This window comes from Aethalodelphis obliquidens, unplaced genomic scaffold (assembly GCF_003676395.1).
Source record: "Aethalodelphis obliquidens isolate GAN/ISIS:26980383/991018 unplaced genomic scaffold, ASM367639v1 scaffold26, whole genome shotgun sequence".
Classification (NCBI taxonomy): domain Eukaryota; kingdom Metazoa; phylum Chordata; class Mammalia; order Artiodactyla; family Delphinidae; genus Aethalodelphis; species Aethalodelphis obliquidens.
In genome coordinates, this window is record NW_020837970.1 from 10,419,299 (window position 1) to 10,437,222 (window position 17,924).

The following is a 17,924-nucleotide window of genomic DNA, read 5'->3' on the forward strand; positions in this document are numbered from 1 at the left end:
TGGCTCAGGATCATGAAAAACACCTATAAACTCGAAGGGCACTATCAATGAAGAACCTTTAGATTTGCAGGTCATAGGAGAATAGACAGTTACTCACGCTGGAATCACCAGTTTGCCTCTGGGCTTCCTGGTGGGCAAAGCCAAAAGGGGAAACAGTCATTTGCATGACTGCCTCAGACCCGCTACAAAACCTCTTTGTTCCACAACCTTCACAGTCACCTTTTCTCCTTTCTCCACTTCTCGTGCAGTTCCCAGAAGATGGAGTACCAAGGAGAGGCCTCCCTACAAAAGCAGCAGGCGCCATTTGCCAGTGTCACCATTCCCTGCTATAAGCAAGTCTCACCCTCATCATAACCAAGGAGCCCTTTCTAAGCCAACTGTCCCAAAAGGTGGGGGCAGCATGACCATCTGCCCTGAAGCTAACCACGGGCATCCTTACGAGATCTGCATGGGTCTCCTATTCACCCAGAACTCATACAGCTGATCTAGTCACAAGTTAATGATTACAAACTCATTTAAAAAGTTAAGATGAGCTAAATGAGCCATTTTATTTAGAGTCATGCCAGTTCTTTTTTTTTTATATACTGCAATTTTATTTCAGTCGCACAAATGAAGTTAGCATGTAGGAAATTTAAATGAAACAGTACGGTAAAAATAGCAGAGAACCAAAAACTCTAATAAGGAAGTCCACCTAAAGCATGAGAATTCAACATTCATTAGTGTTTCATCTTCAGTTTTGATTGACACTTGATGCTTGCAAATTTTGAAACAAACTTTGAGATCATGATGACTATTCTGAAGAGATTTCAGCACCAGCACTAAGGTTTGTACATTCAGTTGGTTTGCAATTGACTTGTTAGCCATTTACACAGTGTATAGTACAGATTTGTCACAGGTCAGATCACAGTGTTGAAGGAAAGAAGTACCTTCCTGTAATTAGAAAGGATCCCTTAAACTGCACTCAGCTTAAGACATGCAACGTACAAAAGCACAAAAACCATCATAATATTGCGGCTCCAAGGAACATAGTTTTGATAAGGAAAGTAACCTAAGCTTCTGCTTCCCGTTTTAATTACTGAAATCTCTAACAATGACAAAACTGTCACATAGGACAGTTACGTCAGTCCTGAGTCAACCTTTATGGACATGAGGAGGTGGCAGCTCGTATTTGTTCCTTCCTGGTTGGCAAAAATTAAATGTTTGCCAGGTCACTGGAAAGCTTGTTCCTTAAAGGAATACTTTTGTGAGTTAAAAAAAAAAGAAAAAGAGCCCGTCTATGGGAATTCCCTGGCGGTCCAGTGGTTAGGCCTTGGTGCTCTCACTGCCGTGGCCCAGTTCAATCCCTGGTCGGGGAGCTAAGATCCCACAAGCCATGTGTCTCAGCCAAAAAAAAAAAGCACCTAATTTATTTTGTTTACAAATACTTGTCATACTGGCCCAACACCACTAAACAGTGTAAGTGAACTGTGGCTTGACTGAAAATTGAAAGAAGTTACAGTTCAAAATCTAATATGATTCCCCATCATTCCTATATGCTGTGTTGGACAGCATGCATACTAGCCATTATTTTTACATTTTCTTGCCCCTACTGTTTCACTATTTAATTGTTGATCAATTAAATCATTTCAGCTCCTTTCTCTGTGCTCTCAGCATCGAACAGGGTGCTTCTTGGTATTTGTGGAACAGCTACCATATTTCATTGCTTCTAGATGCCGTGGATTATAAGATATATCCCACTTACAGAGATGCTAAAATAAAAAAGTTGCATCTGAGACTCAATGAAATACCGTCTTTGTCCACAGCAGGTCCTGGCTCTCTCTCTTTTTTTTTTTTTAACATCTTTATTGGGGTATAATTGCTCTACAATGGTGTGTTAGTTTCTGCTTTATAACAAAGTGAATCAGTTATACATATACGTATGTTCCCATATCTCTTCCCTCTTGCGTCTCCCTCCCTCCCACCCTCCCTATCCCACCCCTCTAGGTGGTCACAAAGCACCGAGTTGATCTCCCTGTGCTATGCGACTGCTTCCCACTAGCTAGCTATTTTATGTTTGGTAGGAGGCAAGAATATACAGTGGAGAAAAGACAGCCTCTTCAATAAGTGGTGCTGAGAAAACTGGACAGCTACATGTAAAAGTATGAAATTAGAACACTCCCTGGCTCTCTATCTTGGCCATGCGGTGTGACCCTGGGAAGAGTCTGGCTGTGCTCTTGGGCTCCGCAGTCGTGCCTGCACCCTTCACCCCTGTGGCCGCCCCTGCAGAGGAAGACAGTAACAGACCAGGAGAGAGGGCCCCTGCTCCCTTCAAGGAGACGTGGAGCCTGCTGAGACAATCTCTGGTCCATTCTCCGTGGAAAACGAGACCTTCTAGTCTCTGCCCAGGGCGCCTTCACACACCTGCTCTGAATTCAGCCTTTTTGCTTTCAATCTTTCTTCTAAGCTGGTTTACCCCACGGGCTCCTCTCTCTCCCCCTGCTGGGGATGGGCTGCCAAGGGCTTTAACTGGCTTCTGAATGCCTGGGGCTTGAGACCAGCATGAAGCAGAGAGGGCAAGTTTGAGCACAGCCAGAGGCCTGACGGAGCCCCTGGCAGGACCCCCTCCCAGCTCTCGCCAGCCAACTCTCAGCCTGCAGTCCCAAGGCTTGTCTCTGCCCCAGGCGGGTGACAGTCCCTGCACGGGGCTGGACTTACGTAGCTCAGAGCCCTGGTAGCCCAGCTCCAGATTTCTTCCCAGCTCCACTCCTGAACCCTAAATCGAGGCTCAGCCCAGAGGCTCAGGGGGGAGTAGCACCCTGCCCCCGTGGCTGGGCAGGGAGGCAGGGCGTGCTCCAGTGACTTCAGCTGCGTGGCTGAGGTGACCACGGCTATGGAACCAGATATCTGGTGCCTAGATGCCAGGAAAGTGCCCGGGCGATGAGCTCCAGCTCGACCCCTGGTCTGAAGGATGAGGCTGGGAAGAACTTTCTGGCCTGTGACGCCCGTGGGACAAGGGCTTGGCGCCCTTGGGGTTTTTTTGCTCAATCACTTTTTTTCTCACAAGGGAAACTCCTTTTGTTTGTTCAGAATATAAAAAGAATACCTCCTCACTGTTAAAAACTCAGGCAGTTCAGAAAAGCACGAAGAAGTAGATCCTTTCTAACAAAACTCAGGTTTGTTTGGTATTGTGGAGTTTACCAGGCATTTCCCCATCTATTAGCTAATAGAACTCCACCATAACTCTGTGAAGTAAAGGGAAAGAAGACGATTAGCTACACGTGCTCACTGTTCGCCAGGCACTGCGAGCCTGCTTCTGTGTATTATTTAATCCTCGCCATGACTCTGAAGCAAAGCAGAGTTTCTCAAACTTGAGTGTGTATCAGAATCACCTGATGGGCTTGTTAAAACAGACTGCTGGGCCCAGCCCCAGAGTTTTTGATTTGGAGGTAAATCTGGGCAGGGCCCGAGAATTTGCGTTTCTAACAGAGTCATATATGGTGCTTTTCTTGCTGCTAAAAGAACAGGCGGTGAAGGGTTTGGGTTTTTCCTCCCAGGCTCCTCCCATGAGTTTCACTTGTAGTTCTGAGTGTTTGGGAAGGGCATCCCAAGCCCCAGGTGATGTTGGTGCTGCCCTTCCAGGTGCCACTGAGGTAGATGCTATTACTGCTCCCATTTTGTAGTTGAGAAAACCGAGCTCCAGAGAGGTTGTTACTTTCCTAAGACCATTTATCCAGAAAGTGGCCTAGCTGCTATTTCCAGGAGGTCTGCCTGGTTCTGGGCTTTGTCCACTCTCCACTTCTTCCTCCTGGTTTTCTGTCTCACCCGTCCCTCGCCCCCCATGACACTACACCCGCCTTTAGGAACAAATGCTAGCTTCCCTAGTTTTTCACCCAGCTGGTAAGGCCAGCTGTGAATATGAACATGCAGGCATTTGGGCAGCTACAGGCCAAGATCCTCCAGAACACACAAACCTCAATTCTGCAACTCAGGAAAGATGAGAAATCATGACGCGCGGGTAGACCACACCACATCCAGGCAGACCCTGGATGTCACAACTTCAGTTAGAAGTAACTGGAACCATAGCACAGATTTAATAAATCACAGCGGGTTGGATTGCTAAGCCTCGAGGGAAATCCCCAAGACACAGGGGTTAGGGATTCAGTTCCCTGGTATGAAAAACATGTTTTGGCCTTTTTTGTTCTCTCTCCCTCTTTCCCATAAGAGTCCTTTGTGCCTCTTGTCCTTCATCCTCAGGATGGCAGTGGGAACGGGGGAGAAGTCACTGGGGTATTGTGAGTTGTCCAGGCCTCTACCTTTGGTAAAGACGACAGTTCTCCGTAATAAAATCAGCCTATTAATTGCACATGCTCCCTAACTGCTGTTCTAAGTTCTCCCTTTAGCTCTAATTTAATCTGTTTTTTATACTGCCTTTGAGTGTGAAGGTCACACGGTGCCTTTGCCTACTACAAAAGTAAAGCTTCCTAGCTTCCTTGCATGTGTTCCATGTCTTGTTCTAGCTTGGGAAGGATGTCCCGAACCCCAGAGATAGTTTGTTTATAGTAACTTAATATTCCAGCAGATGCTGGACAGAAGGGGGTGGAGGTGGGAGCCTGGAGAACCAATGAGGTTCACTCCAATGGAGGATCCCTTCCTAATTCCCAAAGGAAATTCTTTAAAACAGAGCGTCTGTTGTCTGGGAGAAAGGAGAGCAGTTAAGGAATGAGGTGGCAGTGCCTGGTCACAGGGAGTCCTGACAGAGCCCGGGACCAAGAAGCTGGGCAGGAGGGCCTACGAGCCCGGTGCCCGGCACCAGCAGGCTAAGCTGCCATCTTTCCAGCGTCCCCGATCTGGGATGGAGGGGTGGATGCCTTGCGAGACCCTGACTTGGGGAGAAGTGGGACTCATTCACCTGCCAGGAGGGGGGTTGGCTTCCTCTTCCCCTTACATCTCATCTCCCATGACGGTTTGTCTTATTTCTCCCAAATGATGAACAGTGGTATTTGTCTGTTTCTGAACTAGCTCACACTGGAGGAGCACCAGAGCAGTGTCTGGCATCCTCTGGGATGGAGCCCCATGTCCGTTCTCTGCTCACGTGATGCGTTCCTGGGTCGTTAGCTTCAATACAGTCACTCCTTTTGGTTGCTCTGTTATTTTGAACACGCTGAGGGTTTTTTGGTTGTTTCTTGTGGGAGGGCTGAAAAATCTCTTGGGGTAAGGATGACTCTCCCAGCCAGCTGGAATTTTTTCACTCTTTTATTGACTATAATATACATACAGAAAAGTGCACGTATCGTAAGTGAACAGCTTGATGGATTTTCACAAACTGAACACCGCACCCGTGTCAAGGGACGAAACGTGACCAATATGCCCTCCTTCCAGTCACCTCCGCACCCCAAGGGCAACCGCTACCCTGCCTTCTAACAGCAGAGATGCACTTGAGCAGACTGGAGTTCAGCCTTCTCTCACGTGTCAGCCTGACTTGCAGTTGCCCTCCATTTCAGAGTTGGTGGCTCAGCAGGATTGAATTGGGGCTGATTGCAGGGGGTAGGGCTCTGACCCAGCACATCCCAACGCGTACCCAGCTGCTGCTCCAGCCACCCGGGAGGAGCACTCAGGGGCAGGGCTGGCTCCATCCTGGCTGCCAGACGGTCCTCCTGTCTGCAGGGGGCCATCCGGGAGGTTAGCCTGGTGAGTCAGTGTGGAGAGGGGATGGGGCTCGAGTTCTCTTTCCGTGTGCTTCTAGAAGTCCTATCATGTGTTCCTGGAAGCGAGAGGCCCGCAGAGTAGGATGACTCAGCGGCATCTATGTGAAAAGTAGCTGAGGTCTGCGCCCTGGGAAAACCAGCATGTGGCCTTGGGTTGGACTTGCCCCATTTGATGCAGCCTGTATTGTTTGGAAACCATCCTTCCCTCCCCCGCTACCCCCGGCACCTATGCCAGGCTCTCTGTTTACTTGTGTGACTCCAAGCACAAGTGCCAGCTGCCAGCCTGGACCTGTTTGCCTCCTTCACTGGCCCCCACTGACCTGACTCCACATCACGTGTGCTCATTTCACTAATAAAAAACCAGGTTTGCCTCTGTGCTCGCCCGCATGCATGCCATGCATCTTTAGACTCTGCCCTTTGCTTCCTCAGCAAAGAGCTGCTCTAACTGTACGCAGGAGGGACAGAGGGCTGGCCAGCGCTAATGGTCAGGAAGAAGTGCTTCTGGATTGGTCGGTACGGCTGGACAGAAAGGCCCTCCCTTGGGGAGCACCATGTCATGCCTAAGTGGCAGTAAGATTTTCCTCCTACACCTTCTTGACACCGTGTCTCTCTGTTCTCCGTAACTTCCTCGCCCTGCCTAGGGGCGCTGTCCCGCAGACGAAGGGAGCCCTGGGGAGACGTGACTTGTGTCTCCACTCCACCTGGGAAGCCAGTAGAAGAGGTGTGGGGCAAGTTACCTCTGACTCAGGCTAGAAAGGTCTTGGGAACCATCTGGTCAGAGGTTCTCTAACAGAGTGCCTAAGAATCACCTGAAATAGACAGGTTTTTTAGGTTCCCTCCCTCCCCCACATCCAGGCTGCGGCTCAGAAATCTGTATATCTGGAAGGCATTCCAGGTGATTCTGATGCAGGTGAGCCCAAGCCATAGCTTGAGGAACACTGATCTGGATAACCCCTTCCCCAGGTCACAGATGGGGAGAAAGCAAGACCCCGAGGGCTCACGTGCTTCCTCCAGACCATATGGAATAAGGTCCAGAACTTGAGTCCCACCTTCGTTCCGTGCCTACACTGCTCCTGTCTCCTCCCACACACTGAACCTGCCCAAGGGGCCCTGATCCCCAGACTGCACGAATTCCTCCTTTGTCAGGTCTCTTGCCCTACCCTTCCCTCTTACTGCCGCCACTGTAAACTGGATGTTAAGATACAGAATGGGGTTTCTTCAAAGGCCAAACACCTTCCGGCCTCCCTCCCATCCTTCCTCTTCCACCACCTACCACCCCCTACTCTCCTTAAAATGCAAATTACCCCCTGCCCCGCCCCTCCATCCATTGGACAAAGTGGGAAGAGCCTGGCCTCCCCCTCCATGCTGCCCCTGATTCTTTTTTTAATTTAGAACAATATTTATTAATGAAATATATTCACCTTAGAGAAGTCCATACAACACTCTCAATAGAATAGAATACTGTTGACACAATGCAATCGTTAGAGCTTTAACAACATGTTACCAAAAGATGGACATACATGAAGCTTTTATTTGTGGTAGTGAGGGAAATAACATTCAACTCCAAAAAATAACGATGAGATACACAGGCGTCGAATTGCCTTCTCATATTAAGAAAACGTGTAGACACAAAACTATTATTATTTTTGAGAGAAGTAAAAATCTATTCCAAGAAAACAATGTATCTTGATAATAATAGTCATAGTCTACTTTTATTGGGTGCTTGCTGTAGAACAAGTATCAATACTGTGCCAGCCCATTTCACATGGATCTCACCATTCGATCCTCACAGTAACCCTGTGGTTGGTACCATTAGTAGAAAGTCTAACATAGGCCTTTAGAACAGCAACAGTGCCTTCCTGTTGCACAATGTTAGTGTTTTGGGGGGAAAAAAAGGCCTGCTGTGTCTCATGTTTTTCTCTCTGTATTTTGGGATAATTTAAAGTATTAGCTAAATGTTGTTGAAAAACATTTTTTTTAGTATTTTGTTTTATTTTGCATGTTTTGGTAAGGCAATCACAGGATAAACATTCAAACTTTACGGACAGTGAAAAGTAACTCTTCCCTCCCAGAGCTGACCCCTAGTCCCTCAGTACTCCTTTCCAGGGGCCATTACTGTTTCGGTTTCTCCTGAATCCTTCTAGAAAAATTCCGTGCAAACACAAAGTTACAGTGTACACACATGGTGCCACGTATACACACTATACCTGGCTTTTTTCATTTGACCACCTAGCTTGGAGATGGGAGATGGGCCAGCATCCTTACTTACAGACCTGCTGCAGTCTTTTAATACGTGACCCAACCTATCTTTCTGACCTTAGAGTCCATCCCTCCCCTGTAACGACTTCTCTACATGTTTTCCCTCAAATGCCGTCTTGCTCGTTCTTGCCTCCATTCATGTGATACCATCATCAACTTGGCCAATAGCACTTCCTTCCCATCGTACTGAATCCTCCCCATCCTCCAAGGTCCGGTTGAAAACCCTCTTCCTCCAGGAAGCCTTCCTTGACCATCTAGCCCTAGCACTCTCGTCCTCCTCTGAACCATCAGAGTGCTGAATCGTTTACTTGTTATCTGCTATTATTACCTATTATATTCTGCTTGGAATTGTGAGCTTTAAGTAATTCCCATCTACAGACCACAGCCTATGCTTCTAATTACCCACCCACTTAGCAACGTGCCTTGCCCATAATAAGTACGTAAGGGATGTTAGTAGCAGTGGAGCCATGCAATGCTAGAGCCAAAGAGACCTTGGCCTGGAGGTAGCTGGTTGATTAGCTCAGGGACTTTTCTCTGCCTCTCGGGCTAACAAACATCCAAAGGCTAACTAGCAAATCCAAATCAGATCTTTCTCTGGATTCTGCTTCCTCTGTAGTAATCAACTTCCCTGCCTGTCACCACCCCTCCTGTGCCAGTGAGGCCAGTTCCACCCTCCTGCTCCCCATAACAATGTCTCTTGCACATCCCTCGTTACTCAGTCCCAAACAAGTCATTATTAACATTCCTGCGCTTGCCAGTGGACCCTAGAGCTTGACCCCCATCCCCGCTCCAGCTGATGACCAAATTTCCCATTCATTGCAATACATGAGCTAAGCCGATTTCAAGCTGCTTATCTCGAAACCTCTTTGCACACTTGATGTCCCTGTCTCTCCATTTAAGACAAGCATTCCTCTTTCACTAAGGACTGACCATCACTGCTTGGTCCACTGCTTGCTTACAAACACGGCAACGAGAAGTTAATTCTAGACACACTGGCAGCTTAAGTTCTCGGGCCTGAGCCTAACTTTCAGAAAGGAGCCCTTTATTCTTTGTTTACTGTAGAATAAATGTCCTCCAGAGGAGAAGGGCACTCTCCTGCCTAGGGCCCTTGCAGTCTGAAGGTAACCTGGGCATCCTCACCTGGGTGGTTTGCAGGAATCTGAAAGCCTTACACTGTGACTCGCAGTTCAAATGCACAAAGCAGGCTCAGCTCCTTGGAGAAAGAGCTGTCTGAGACCCGTGTGGAGCAAGTCTTTAGAGAGGACATTGTGCCCTCTTTTAACAATACCAGAACTGCTCTCCCCAACCCCCCCCAAACAACCTCTACAGATCAAGAAGTTTCTGACTTTCTCATTAAATAGTCATCTCCTCAAAAAAGTATTTAAGATCTCTACTTACCTATATAGGTCCACTTGGATCCTGCAAAGAAGAAAAAGAAAAAAAGCGAGTAAGTACAACTGAGCTTGAACAAGTGAGAGAAAACATGGCAGATTTTATTTTTAAATGGGTGAAATTAAAAGGAGGTGGATGCCCAGAACTTCAGACTTTTTCAACATGGAGAAAAGGGAATCCTTATGCACTGCTGGTGGGAATGTAAATTGGTGCAGCCACTATGGAAAACAGTATTGATCTATAGGTTGCTCAAAAAAATTAAGAACAGAACTGCCATATGGTCCAGCAATTCCACTCCTGGATATTTATCCAAAGAAAACAAAACACTAATTAGGAAAGATATATGCACCCCTATGTTGATTGCAGCATTATTTACAATAGTCAAGATATGGAAGCAACCCAAGTGACCATTAATAGGTGAATGGATAAAGAACTGAGATATATATATATATATACATTCCATAGATATATATATATGGAATATTACCCCACCATAAAAAAGAATTAAATCTTGCCATTTGTGACAACCTGGCTGGACCTAGAGAGTATTATGCTAAGTGAAATAAGTAGAGAAAGACAAATACTGTATGATTTCACGTATATGTGGAATCTAAAAATCCAACCAAATGAGCAAACATAACAAAAGAAACAGAGATACAGAGAATAGGTGGTTTCCAGAGGAGAGGTGCATGGAGGGAGGATAGAAATAGGTGATGGAGAGTAAGAGGTACAGGCTTCCAGTCGCAAAAGAAATGAGTCACTGATAATGAAATGTACAGTGTGGGGAATATAGTCAATAACTAATATCCTTGGATGGTGACATTTTAATTGTATAGAAAAAAATCACTATGTTGTATAATAGGAGCTAACATAGTGTTGTAGGTCAATATACTTCAAAAACAAACAAACTTACTCATAGAAAAAGAGATCTTATTTGTGGCTACCAGAGGCAGTGGGTGAGGGCAGGGGGAGTTGGATGAAGATGACCAAAAGGTACTAACTTCCAGTCATAAGTAAGCACTAGGGATGTGATGTACAACATGCTAAATATAATTAACACGGCTGGACGTTACACATGAAAATGTTAAGAGAGTCCTAAGAGGGGCTTCCCTGGTGGCGCAGTGGTTGAGAGTCCGCCTGCTGATGCAGGGGACACGGGTCCGTGCCCCGGTCCGGGAAGATCCCCCATGCCGTGGAGCGGCTGGGCCCGTGAGCCATGGCCGCTGAGCCTGGGCGTCCGGAGCCTGTGCTCCGCAACGGGAGAGGCCACAACAGTGAGAGGCCCGCGTACCACAAAAAAAAAAAAAAAAAAAGAGAGTCCTAAGAGTTCTCATCAGAAGGAAAATTTTTTTTTCTATTTAATTTTGTGCCTATATGAGATGATGGGTGTTCACTAAACTTATTGTGATAATCATTTCATGATATATGTAAGTCACATCATTATACCGTACATATTAAATTTATACAGTGCTGTGTGTCAAGTATATCTCAAACTGTAAGAAAAAAATTCTTTTTAATTAGAAAAAAAAAAACCTTTTTCAGAGTCCGTGTCAGAACAACTGCTTCTCAGAGCAGCTGTGCTCCCAGGGGAGACAAAGCACAAGGCAGTGATTTTTTGCAGGGGCCCAGGGGTCAGGGAGGGCGCTTCTTGATCAAAGCCTCCCATATATCTTAGAGAAGCCAAATTTCATCACCTGAATGGGTAATAAAGTCACAAGGCTCAAAACTCAAAAGCCACCAAGAGGTACACAGTGAAAGTGATTCCTGCCACCCGAACTCCCTGCTTCATTAGACTTAGTTTCACCAGCTGATGGGAACACTTGCACAGTGTGACTGCACATACAGGTCTCTGTATTCTGTCCCCCCCGCCTTTTTGCATTGCATCTTGCTTTTTCCCACTTAACAACACAGCCTGGAGAAGAGTTCACCTCAGTACATAAAGAGGAGAAAACTAATCCCCAAAGGAAAGTTTTTCTTTGAGGAAGCTGCCACCCTCATCTGAGTTAGAATTCCAGGGGCAGTGGCAATGTGGAGGAGAGGTCCTGCCAGGAATATAATGAAAGTCACCTATCACTTCCCACTCCACACCCTTCACTCATAAAAGTCCTTTGTGCTGACAGCAAAACATAGTTTTAAAAAGTCATTGCATAGTACACCTGAAACTAACACAACATTGTTTAATCAACTATGCTCCAATATAAAATAAATTTTTTTTTAAAAGTCGTTGCATAAATAACCAACAAGGACCTACTGTATAGCACAGGGAACTATATGCACGGAACTATCTTGTAATAACCTATAAGGGAAAAGAATCTGAAAAAGGATATATAGATATATGTATAACTGAATCACTTTGCTGTATACCTGAAACCGACAATATTGTACATTAACTATACTTCAGTTTTTAAAAAGTCGTTGCAGAGCTGTGCTCTCATTACCCTGCTGGCACACCTCCCTCTTCATCTCCAGGAGGAGCCTGAGACCCCAAACTGAGACTCAGGGTGTCTCGGGACACATCACAACAAGGGGACTGTTCAACTCCTATGTCCCTCTCTCCCAGCTTCTCCCAGTGCCTCTGAGATTCTCGGCCCACCAGGGTACTGATGCAAGAGGAAGACTCACATCTCCTTTCTCTCTTGGGAATGATTTGCAGTAAAACTTACCTGACCAACCATCTGGTAGTCACTTATCACAACTGGGCATTTCCTACTCAAGCCAATGGTGGTTTTGAAAAGCGAAAAGAGGATTTTGTTTGTTTTTTCTTTGTAAGCTGGTTTAATGTCCTATTTTTTGTTGTTGTTCTGTTTCATTTCTTTGCCTCGGTCTTTTTAATTTTCAAATTCAATTGGCAATTTTTCAGATTACACTTGTACATGGTTTAAAGAGTCAGATGGTTCTATAAGGCTTTTAATAAAAATATTGGTCCCCCGACATTCCCTAGTCACTTTCCTGCTCCCTATGGCAACCACTGTGAATTCTTTTAAAATGATTCTCTTGGCATTATCTCATCTCTATAAAACATGCCCATGTTGTGCCTTCATGATTTGCATTATTTGTTGACATCCCACTTTGGAAGAGATGGATTGAGGGCTCTTTCACATACCTGCAACCCGACACCTCGTTTTATAGATGAGAAAATGAAAGTCCACAAGGAGAAGCGGAAGATCAGTGCCTGCTAAGAAGCATATCTCCACATTTCCCATCACTTCCCACGAACTTAGAGAATCTTTGAGTCTCCTTCCCAATCTTTGGGGTAGAGGGGGGAGTCCAGACCCCTTAGAGTATTTGATCAGTACTGTGGACCTTTCCTCACTAAAAATGCCCACTAACACAACATTGTAAAGCAACCATACGCCAATAAAAATTAATTTTTAAAATGCCCGTAAGCTTGGACACAAAATTTCATGTACAGTTAACTTAAGGAGGTCCACAGAACCATGTTAGGTGTTTTTTTGTTTGTTTTGTTTACTGTAAGCTTCTTTGCCATAAACATCTTCGCTGCTGCATAATTAATTGGCATTAAGACAATTTTTCTGTGGAAGATCAAATAACTAGTTGAAAGTTTTGGTTTGACAGTTTGGTTTCCACTGGTTGAAGTGCATTAGCATTTCTTGCAGTCAGTGCAGTGATGTTATTGATGTCTTTATCCAGCTGACCGATGACGATCATTTGCCCCAAGAGTTGGTTTCTCATTTTGAAACACACTACATTGGAGGAGAAAGAGGCAGAAGGCCTCGACGGTGCAGAGTTGAGCCAACATTTCCCACAGAACTTTGAAACATCTGTCACTAGAGATGTGACAAGATGCCAAGAATACACCACAGGGTAGAGGCTTTCACAGTGCAACACAAAGCTCAGGTACAAACATGCATCCCTGTATTTGGAAACTGATACCTCTCTCAACGAAGGAAGAAATGTTAGCGAGAACGAAAAAGTGCACTGCCGAATGAGGAGATGAATCAACAAACCAAAAAGAAAAAGAAAGAAAGAAAGAAAAAGGTATAAAATACTATGAATGAAAGACTTGGAAGACAAATACTTAGGTACAACCCACAAAATAAAATCAGTTATTTGCACAGTAGTGCCATGAATCTACACACGTTTTAAATGTATTCAAATATTTTGTATTTTGCAATAAAGTCTTTTAAATTGTTAATTATTTATGTTTCACTGTGTCCTTTTTTAAAAAATTTTTTATTGGAGTTTAGTTGATTTACAATGTGTTAGTTTCCGGTGTACAGCAAAGTGAATCAGTTATACATACACATATGCACTCTTTTTTAGATTCTTTTCCCGTATAGTTCATTACAGAGTATTGAATAGAGTTCCCTTTGCTATACAGCAGGTCCTTATTAGTCATCTATTTTATATATAGTAGTGTGTATTACGTTAATCGCAATCTCCCAATTTTTCCCTCCCCTCTCCTTTACCCCCAGTAACCATAAGTTTGTTTTCTACATCTGTGACTCTGTTTCTGTTCATTATGTCCCTCTTGATATCCCTCTTTTACTTTTATTTTATTTTCTACAGCAAAATTGCCTTATGGGTCAATTAGTTACGCAGCGAAAGTGCTTGCGGCAAAGATGCTTACAGGCGAAAGTACACAGGGCCCCACAGACCCCCTGAAACTTGCTATGGACCGGATGGGAGTTAATAGTCCCCAGATTAACCTCCTCTGAATTAGCAATTGGATGAAGACATCCAGAACTGTGGGGAGCCCAAACTTGTATGTGACCCCCAAGTTTACTGCTAGCCTTTTACTGAAACAGTAGTGAAAAGGAACAGAACAGCCTGGCTTTGGAACCAAGCTACAGAAGACTTCAAACCTCTTTTCTGAACATTTCCCCTCAGCGTTCTGTTTGAGGGCTTCTGTTAAAATAGAATCATGGATTTCAGAGGCAAAGGAAGCCAGGTGATTGCCACTTAGCCAGGCAGAGCACTTGGAGGCCCAGGTTGTGAAACCCCACAAAGAACGGGGAAGTTTGTCCTCACTGCTTCCCTGAGAGACATAGGCCACTCGGTGATCCTGGAGGCCACCAGGAAAAACATCTGCTACCTCTGAGCAGTCCTGCCTTGGCCAGAAATTTTAATTGCACCTGCACCAAAATCAAATCATGGCCTTAATAACCTGCATCTTCTGCTACTTTCCCCAAAGCTTGCTAAGCTGCGGTTTCCATGTTGTTGCAGCTCTCATCCTCAGATGAGGTATCAGCATAATACTCTGGTAGGCTCAGGGCCCGGTGTGATCGAGTGCATCAGGGAGTGTAAGGGCTCAGGTGGTGACACAGGACTGGGCAGTTGTTCTTAAAAAGCAGCAGCATCAGAGCAATCTTTCCTGCCCTCCTTTCTCTGAGCGAACCTGCTTGGCCCTCAGGACTTGGTGCTTTGGGTATAAAGGGCTGTGCCTGGAGGGGCTCAGAAGCTGGAGTCCGGGGAGGAGAAGCACGGTAAAATGAAGGGGAGGGTGGGCTGAGTCAGGGGTTCTCATTGGATGAAGGTCAGGGCCCAGCCTGGTTCATTCAGTTCAGCCAGAACTGAAGGCAGGAAGATTTTATAAAGGAAGTGTGTCCCTTTGCTTTTTGGAAATGTCCCCTCCTGGTTTCCCACCTTTAGCTTTAGGGGCAAGGGTCTTCACAGAATTAAACTGACCCCACAGGCAGGCCAGGCAAAGGCCCCTGCGGTTACACCTCAGTAGCTTCCTGAGAGCACTGTTCCCTTTCCAAGAAGGTTATCTGTTCCATCCGGAGCCTTGGGAGGCCCGGCTGGATGCCTGTTAGAACCTGCAGACCCAGCTTATACTGGGCAAGGAGAATGTCCTGGGTGCCTTCGGAGAAAATGATGTTTACAGAGATTCGGGTCAGGGGTTCAGGGCCCTGCCTGCTTCCTGTCCTGGGTGCTAGCACCCACGTCCACGCAGCCCAAGGCTGCCCAGCTCTCCACACCAGGCTCAGGCAAAGCAGGCTCTGCAGAGTTCATAGAAATGTTCCCCTCCAGCAGCTGAGAATTCCTAGGTTATGTCTGGAAGATGCAAGGCTTCACCTTATTATGCCCCTTCCCTCCCTAACCCTGATGTTCCCCAGTGCCAACAGCTGGGAGTTTAAGTGCCCCAGGCGGAGGGCGGACCACACTCTCACCCTGTTGCCCAGCTTAACCCCGCTCCACCCTGAAACCTTGGGTTTAATACTGACACTTTACACCTCAGCGAGTTTTGCTTTGACCTTGTCCCTGGAGACAATTAAAAAGCCAAGAAACCTGCCTGAGGCATAACAGAATTTTAAAAGCTGTGTTCTTAGAATCAAGGGGTAAGCAGGCTGCCTCCTCAGTGTGGGGTGAAAGTAAATTTTTTACTGAAAACTTTCCCCAGCCCGACTGGGAGAAGGGGGAAGGGAGAAGAGCGCGGCGGAGAGGAGGGTATGGGAGGTCAGAGAAGCAGAGGGGGGAGGATGAGCTGCCCCCAGCGTGAGGGGAGTAACAGGCTTTCAGGAAAGAGGGCCGGTAAAGGGCTTCTCTCTCATCCTGGAGCAGCTTGGAGCTCTTTCAAGTCAATCAAACTTTGGGTCTCAGGGCAGCTTTCTTCAGAGGGGAATCTGTGTCAAAGTTTGCAGTTTTATAAATTAATTTCCACTTTTCTGTAACTACTTTCTTCCACCCACCTTCTGCCCCACCAGATGAGGAAGATACTACCCAGCCTTTCATGCCAGCTGGTGGACTCGAACTGAATTAAGAAGAATGGCAAAGCTGCTGACAGCCAGGCTCCCCCCCCCCCCCCCCCCCCCCCCCCCCCGCCTCCCCTTGCCCTGACCCATGGGCACCGTGACCTCTGAGGGGAGGGGGCTCCAGCTTCCATGCCGCTGAGCGGGACCAATTTCCCACTGCCACCACCCAGCCAGGGAGGGTGGATCGTCCGCCATTCTAGTCACTTTGGGCCCTTCTGTAAGTGTTTCAACCAAGCCTGGGTCCACGAATGGTCACAGCTACAGATGTCCGTACAACTTGGGACAAACTGTCAAGGGCAGGAGCCACCATCCGTTACTCGGGAAGTTTCCATAAGTCACCCTCTACTCCCCCAGAAAAGCGCTCACCCAGCTGTGGAGAGGCAGGCAAAAGCCCTGACCTTGGCTGCTCTCTGCAACTCACTGCCCAGACCTAAGCCTACCGATGAGGCCCCTCCATCTCCTTCTGCTACTGGCTGGGCACCACCAGCCTCCAGCCCTTCAGGGTTCAAAGCCCTAATTACACTCAGAAATAAGCTGTGTGTGCTCGTCTGAGGGCACGCACACACACACGCGTACCAGAAGTAGAGCCCTTCTGGAGAAAAATAATGATTAAGGATGGGAGGCATCATTCCTTTGACTTGGAGGTGAAACAGTGGTAAAGAGCCTCTCATCCAAAGAAAAGCACCCACCACTGAGCAAACCCTCCCTGGTAAAGAGGCTGCCCAGAACACCCCGGTCACTCCACCATGTGCACGTGGATCGAGGCACAATATTTGAAATCCCGGTTCTGTTTCTCCTCCCCGGTTAGCAAATTCCCAAACCACCTCTCCAGAGCGGGAGTGCTCCGAGAACACACAAACATATTTTAATGCGAAGACGACGTGCGCCCTGGCAACCGGAGCCGATCCTGCATTCCACAGGAAAACGAAGCATCCTTTGTAAAAATGTGCTATTTTGAGACCATGCAGGTCCTTCCCCGCTCCCCCCAGATGATTTGTATCATTAACGAGCCCCGTGGAAATCCTTCTGCCCAGGTGTGGCTGATCGCTCGGGATTGTTAGGAAAGAAGAAACTTTACCGTTGTGTGGGGTTGGGTTAGAAGGCTGTTCCTTTAAGACCACGAGTAGGAGGACGGCAGCCGCGTGCAGGCTGCGGAGGGGCATCTTCTGGCGGCTGCTCCGGACAGGAGGCGGGCGCGGGCGCGGGCTGCCGGCAGCTGGGCTTCTCTCTCGCTGGGGCCGGCGGGGCGCGCACCGGGAGCTCGTGCGTGCAGCCGGGGCGCCAAGGGCGAGCACGTCAGTTCTTTGGGCTCCCGGCTCCCCGCGGGCTGCTTTTATGGAGAGACTCAGTACTAAACACATGATGTCACCGGGTGGAGGGTGGCGGGAGAACGCCCTGCCTACGGGAGGTCTGGCGCCCCAGTTCCAAGGTGAGTTGTAACCCTGACTTCAGCAGCTCTCCGCGGGACAGCGGCTCGGGCGCTCCCCGGAGCCGGGGCTGACCTGGGAACCCACTTCTCCGTGGGAGCCGCGGGCAGGCGTGGGGGAGATCCGCCTGCCTTGGCCCGGTCGGGAGGGGGTGCGTCTAGGGACTCGCTTCAGTGGCCACGCCCTTGGTCTGTCATTGCCCTTACTGAGAAGCCCCCTTAGTACAATGCCGTCTGGGCAGGAGCCTCCTCTGGGCCCCAATCGTGTGCCTGCCTGGACTGCGCACACTTTAGGGACTGGACGACACAGGTGGGGTTTGGCGAGGGCTGCATTCAAATTACGAATTTCTGTGGACGGTACAGTGGGTCCTGATAAGGTCTTACCTTTGAAATTTAGACGCCAAGAAATTAACAGGTAAATAGCACAGTGGGGATACAGTGTGAAAT

The 17,924-nt window shown here is 47.3% G+C and overlaps 2 protein-coding genes across 5 annotated transcripts in view; one reads left to right on the forward strand and one right to left on the reverse strand.

Annotated features, from left to right (window-relative positions):
* APH1B (aph-1B gamma-secretase subunit) overlaps nt 1–466 on the forward strand; it is a 93,659-nt gene extending 93,193 nt beyond the window's left edge. Inside the window, exon 7 of the mRNA XM_027123246.1 lies at nt 249–466. The gene's annotated coding sequence lies outside the window, so the exon portion shown is untranslated. The remainder of the gene's footprint in view (nt 1–248) is intronic.
* The window catches only part of CA12 (carbonic anhydrase 12), a 62,934-nt gene extending 45,507 nt beyond the window's left edge, over nt 1–17,427 (reverse strand). For all 4 annotated transcript variants that reach the window (XM_027123244.1, XM_027123243.1, XM_027123242.1 and 1 more), the window contains exons 1-2: nt 17,130–17,427; nt 9,342–9,362 (exon numbers count right to left, since the gene is read on the reverse strand). In XM_027123244.1, the coding sequence (XP_026979045.1) occupies nt 9,342–9,362; nt 17,130–17,412 (304 nt within the window). In that variant the 5' untranslated portion in view covers nt 17,413–17,427. The remainder of the gene's footprint in view (nt 1–9,341; nt 9,363–17,129) is intronic.
* Between the last annotated feature and the right edge of the window lie 497 nt (nt 17,428–17,924).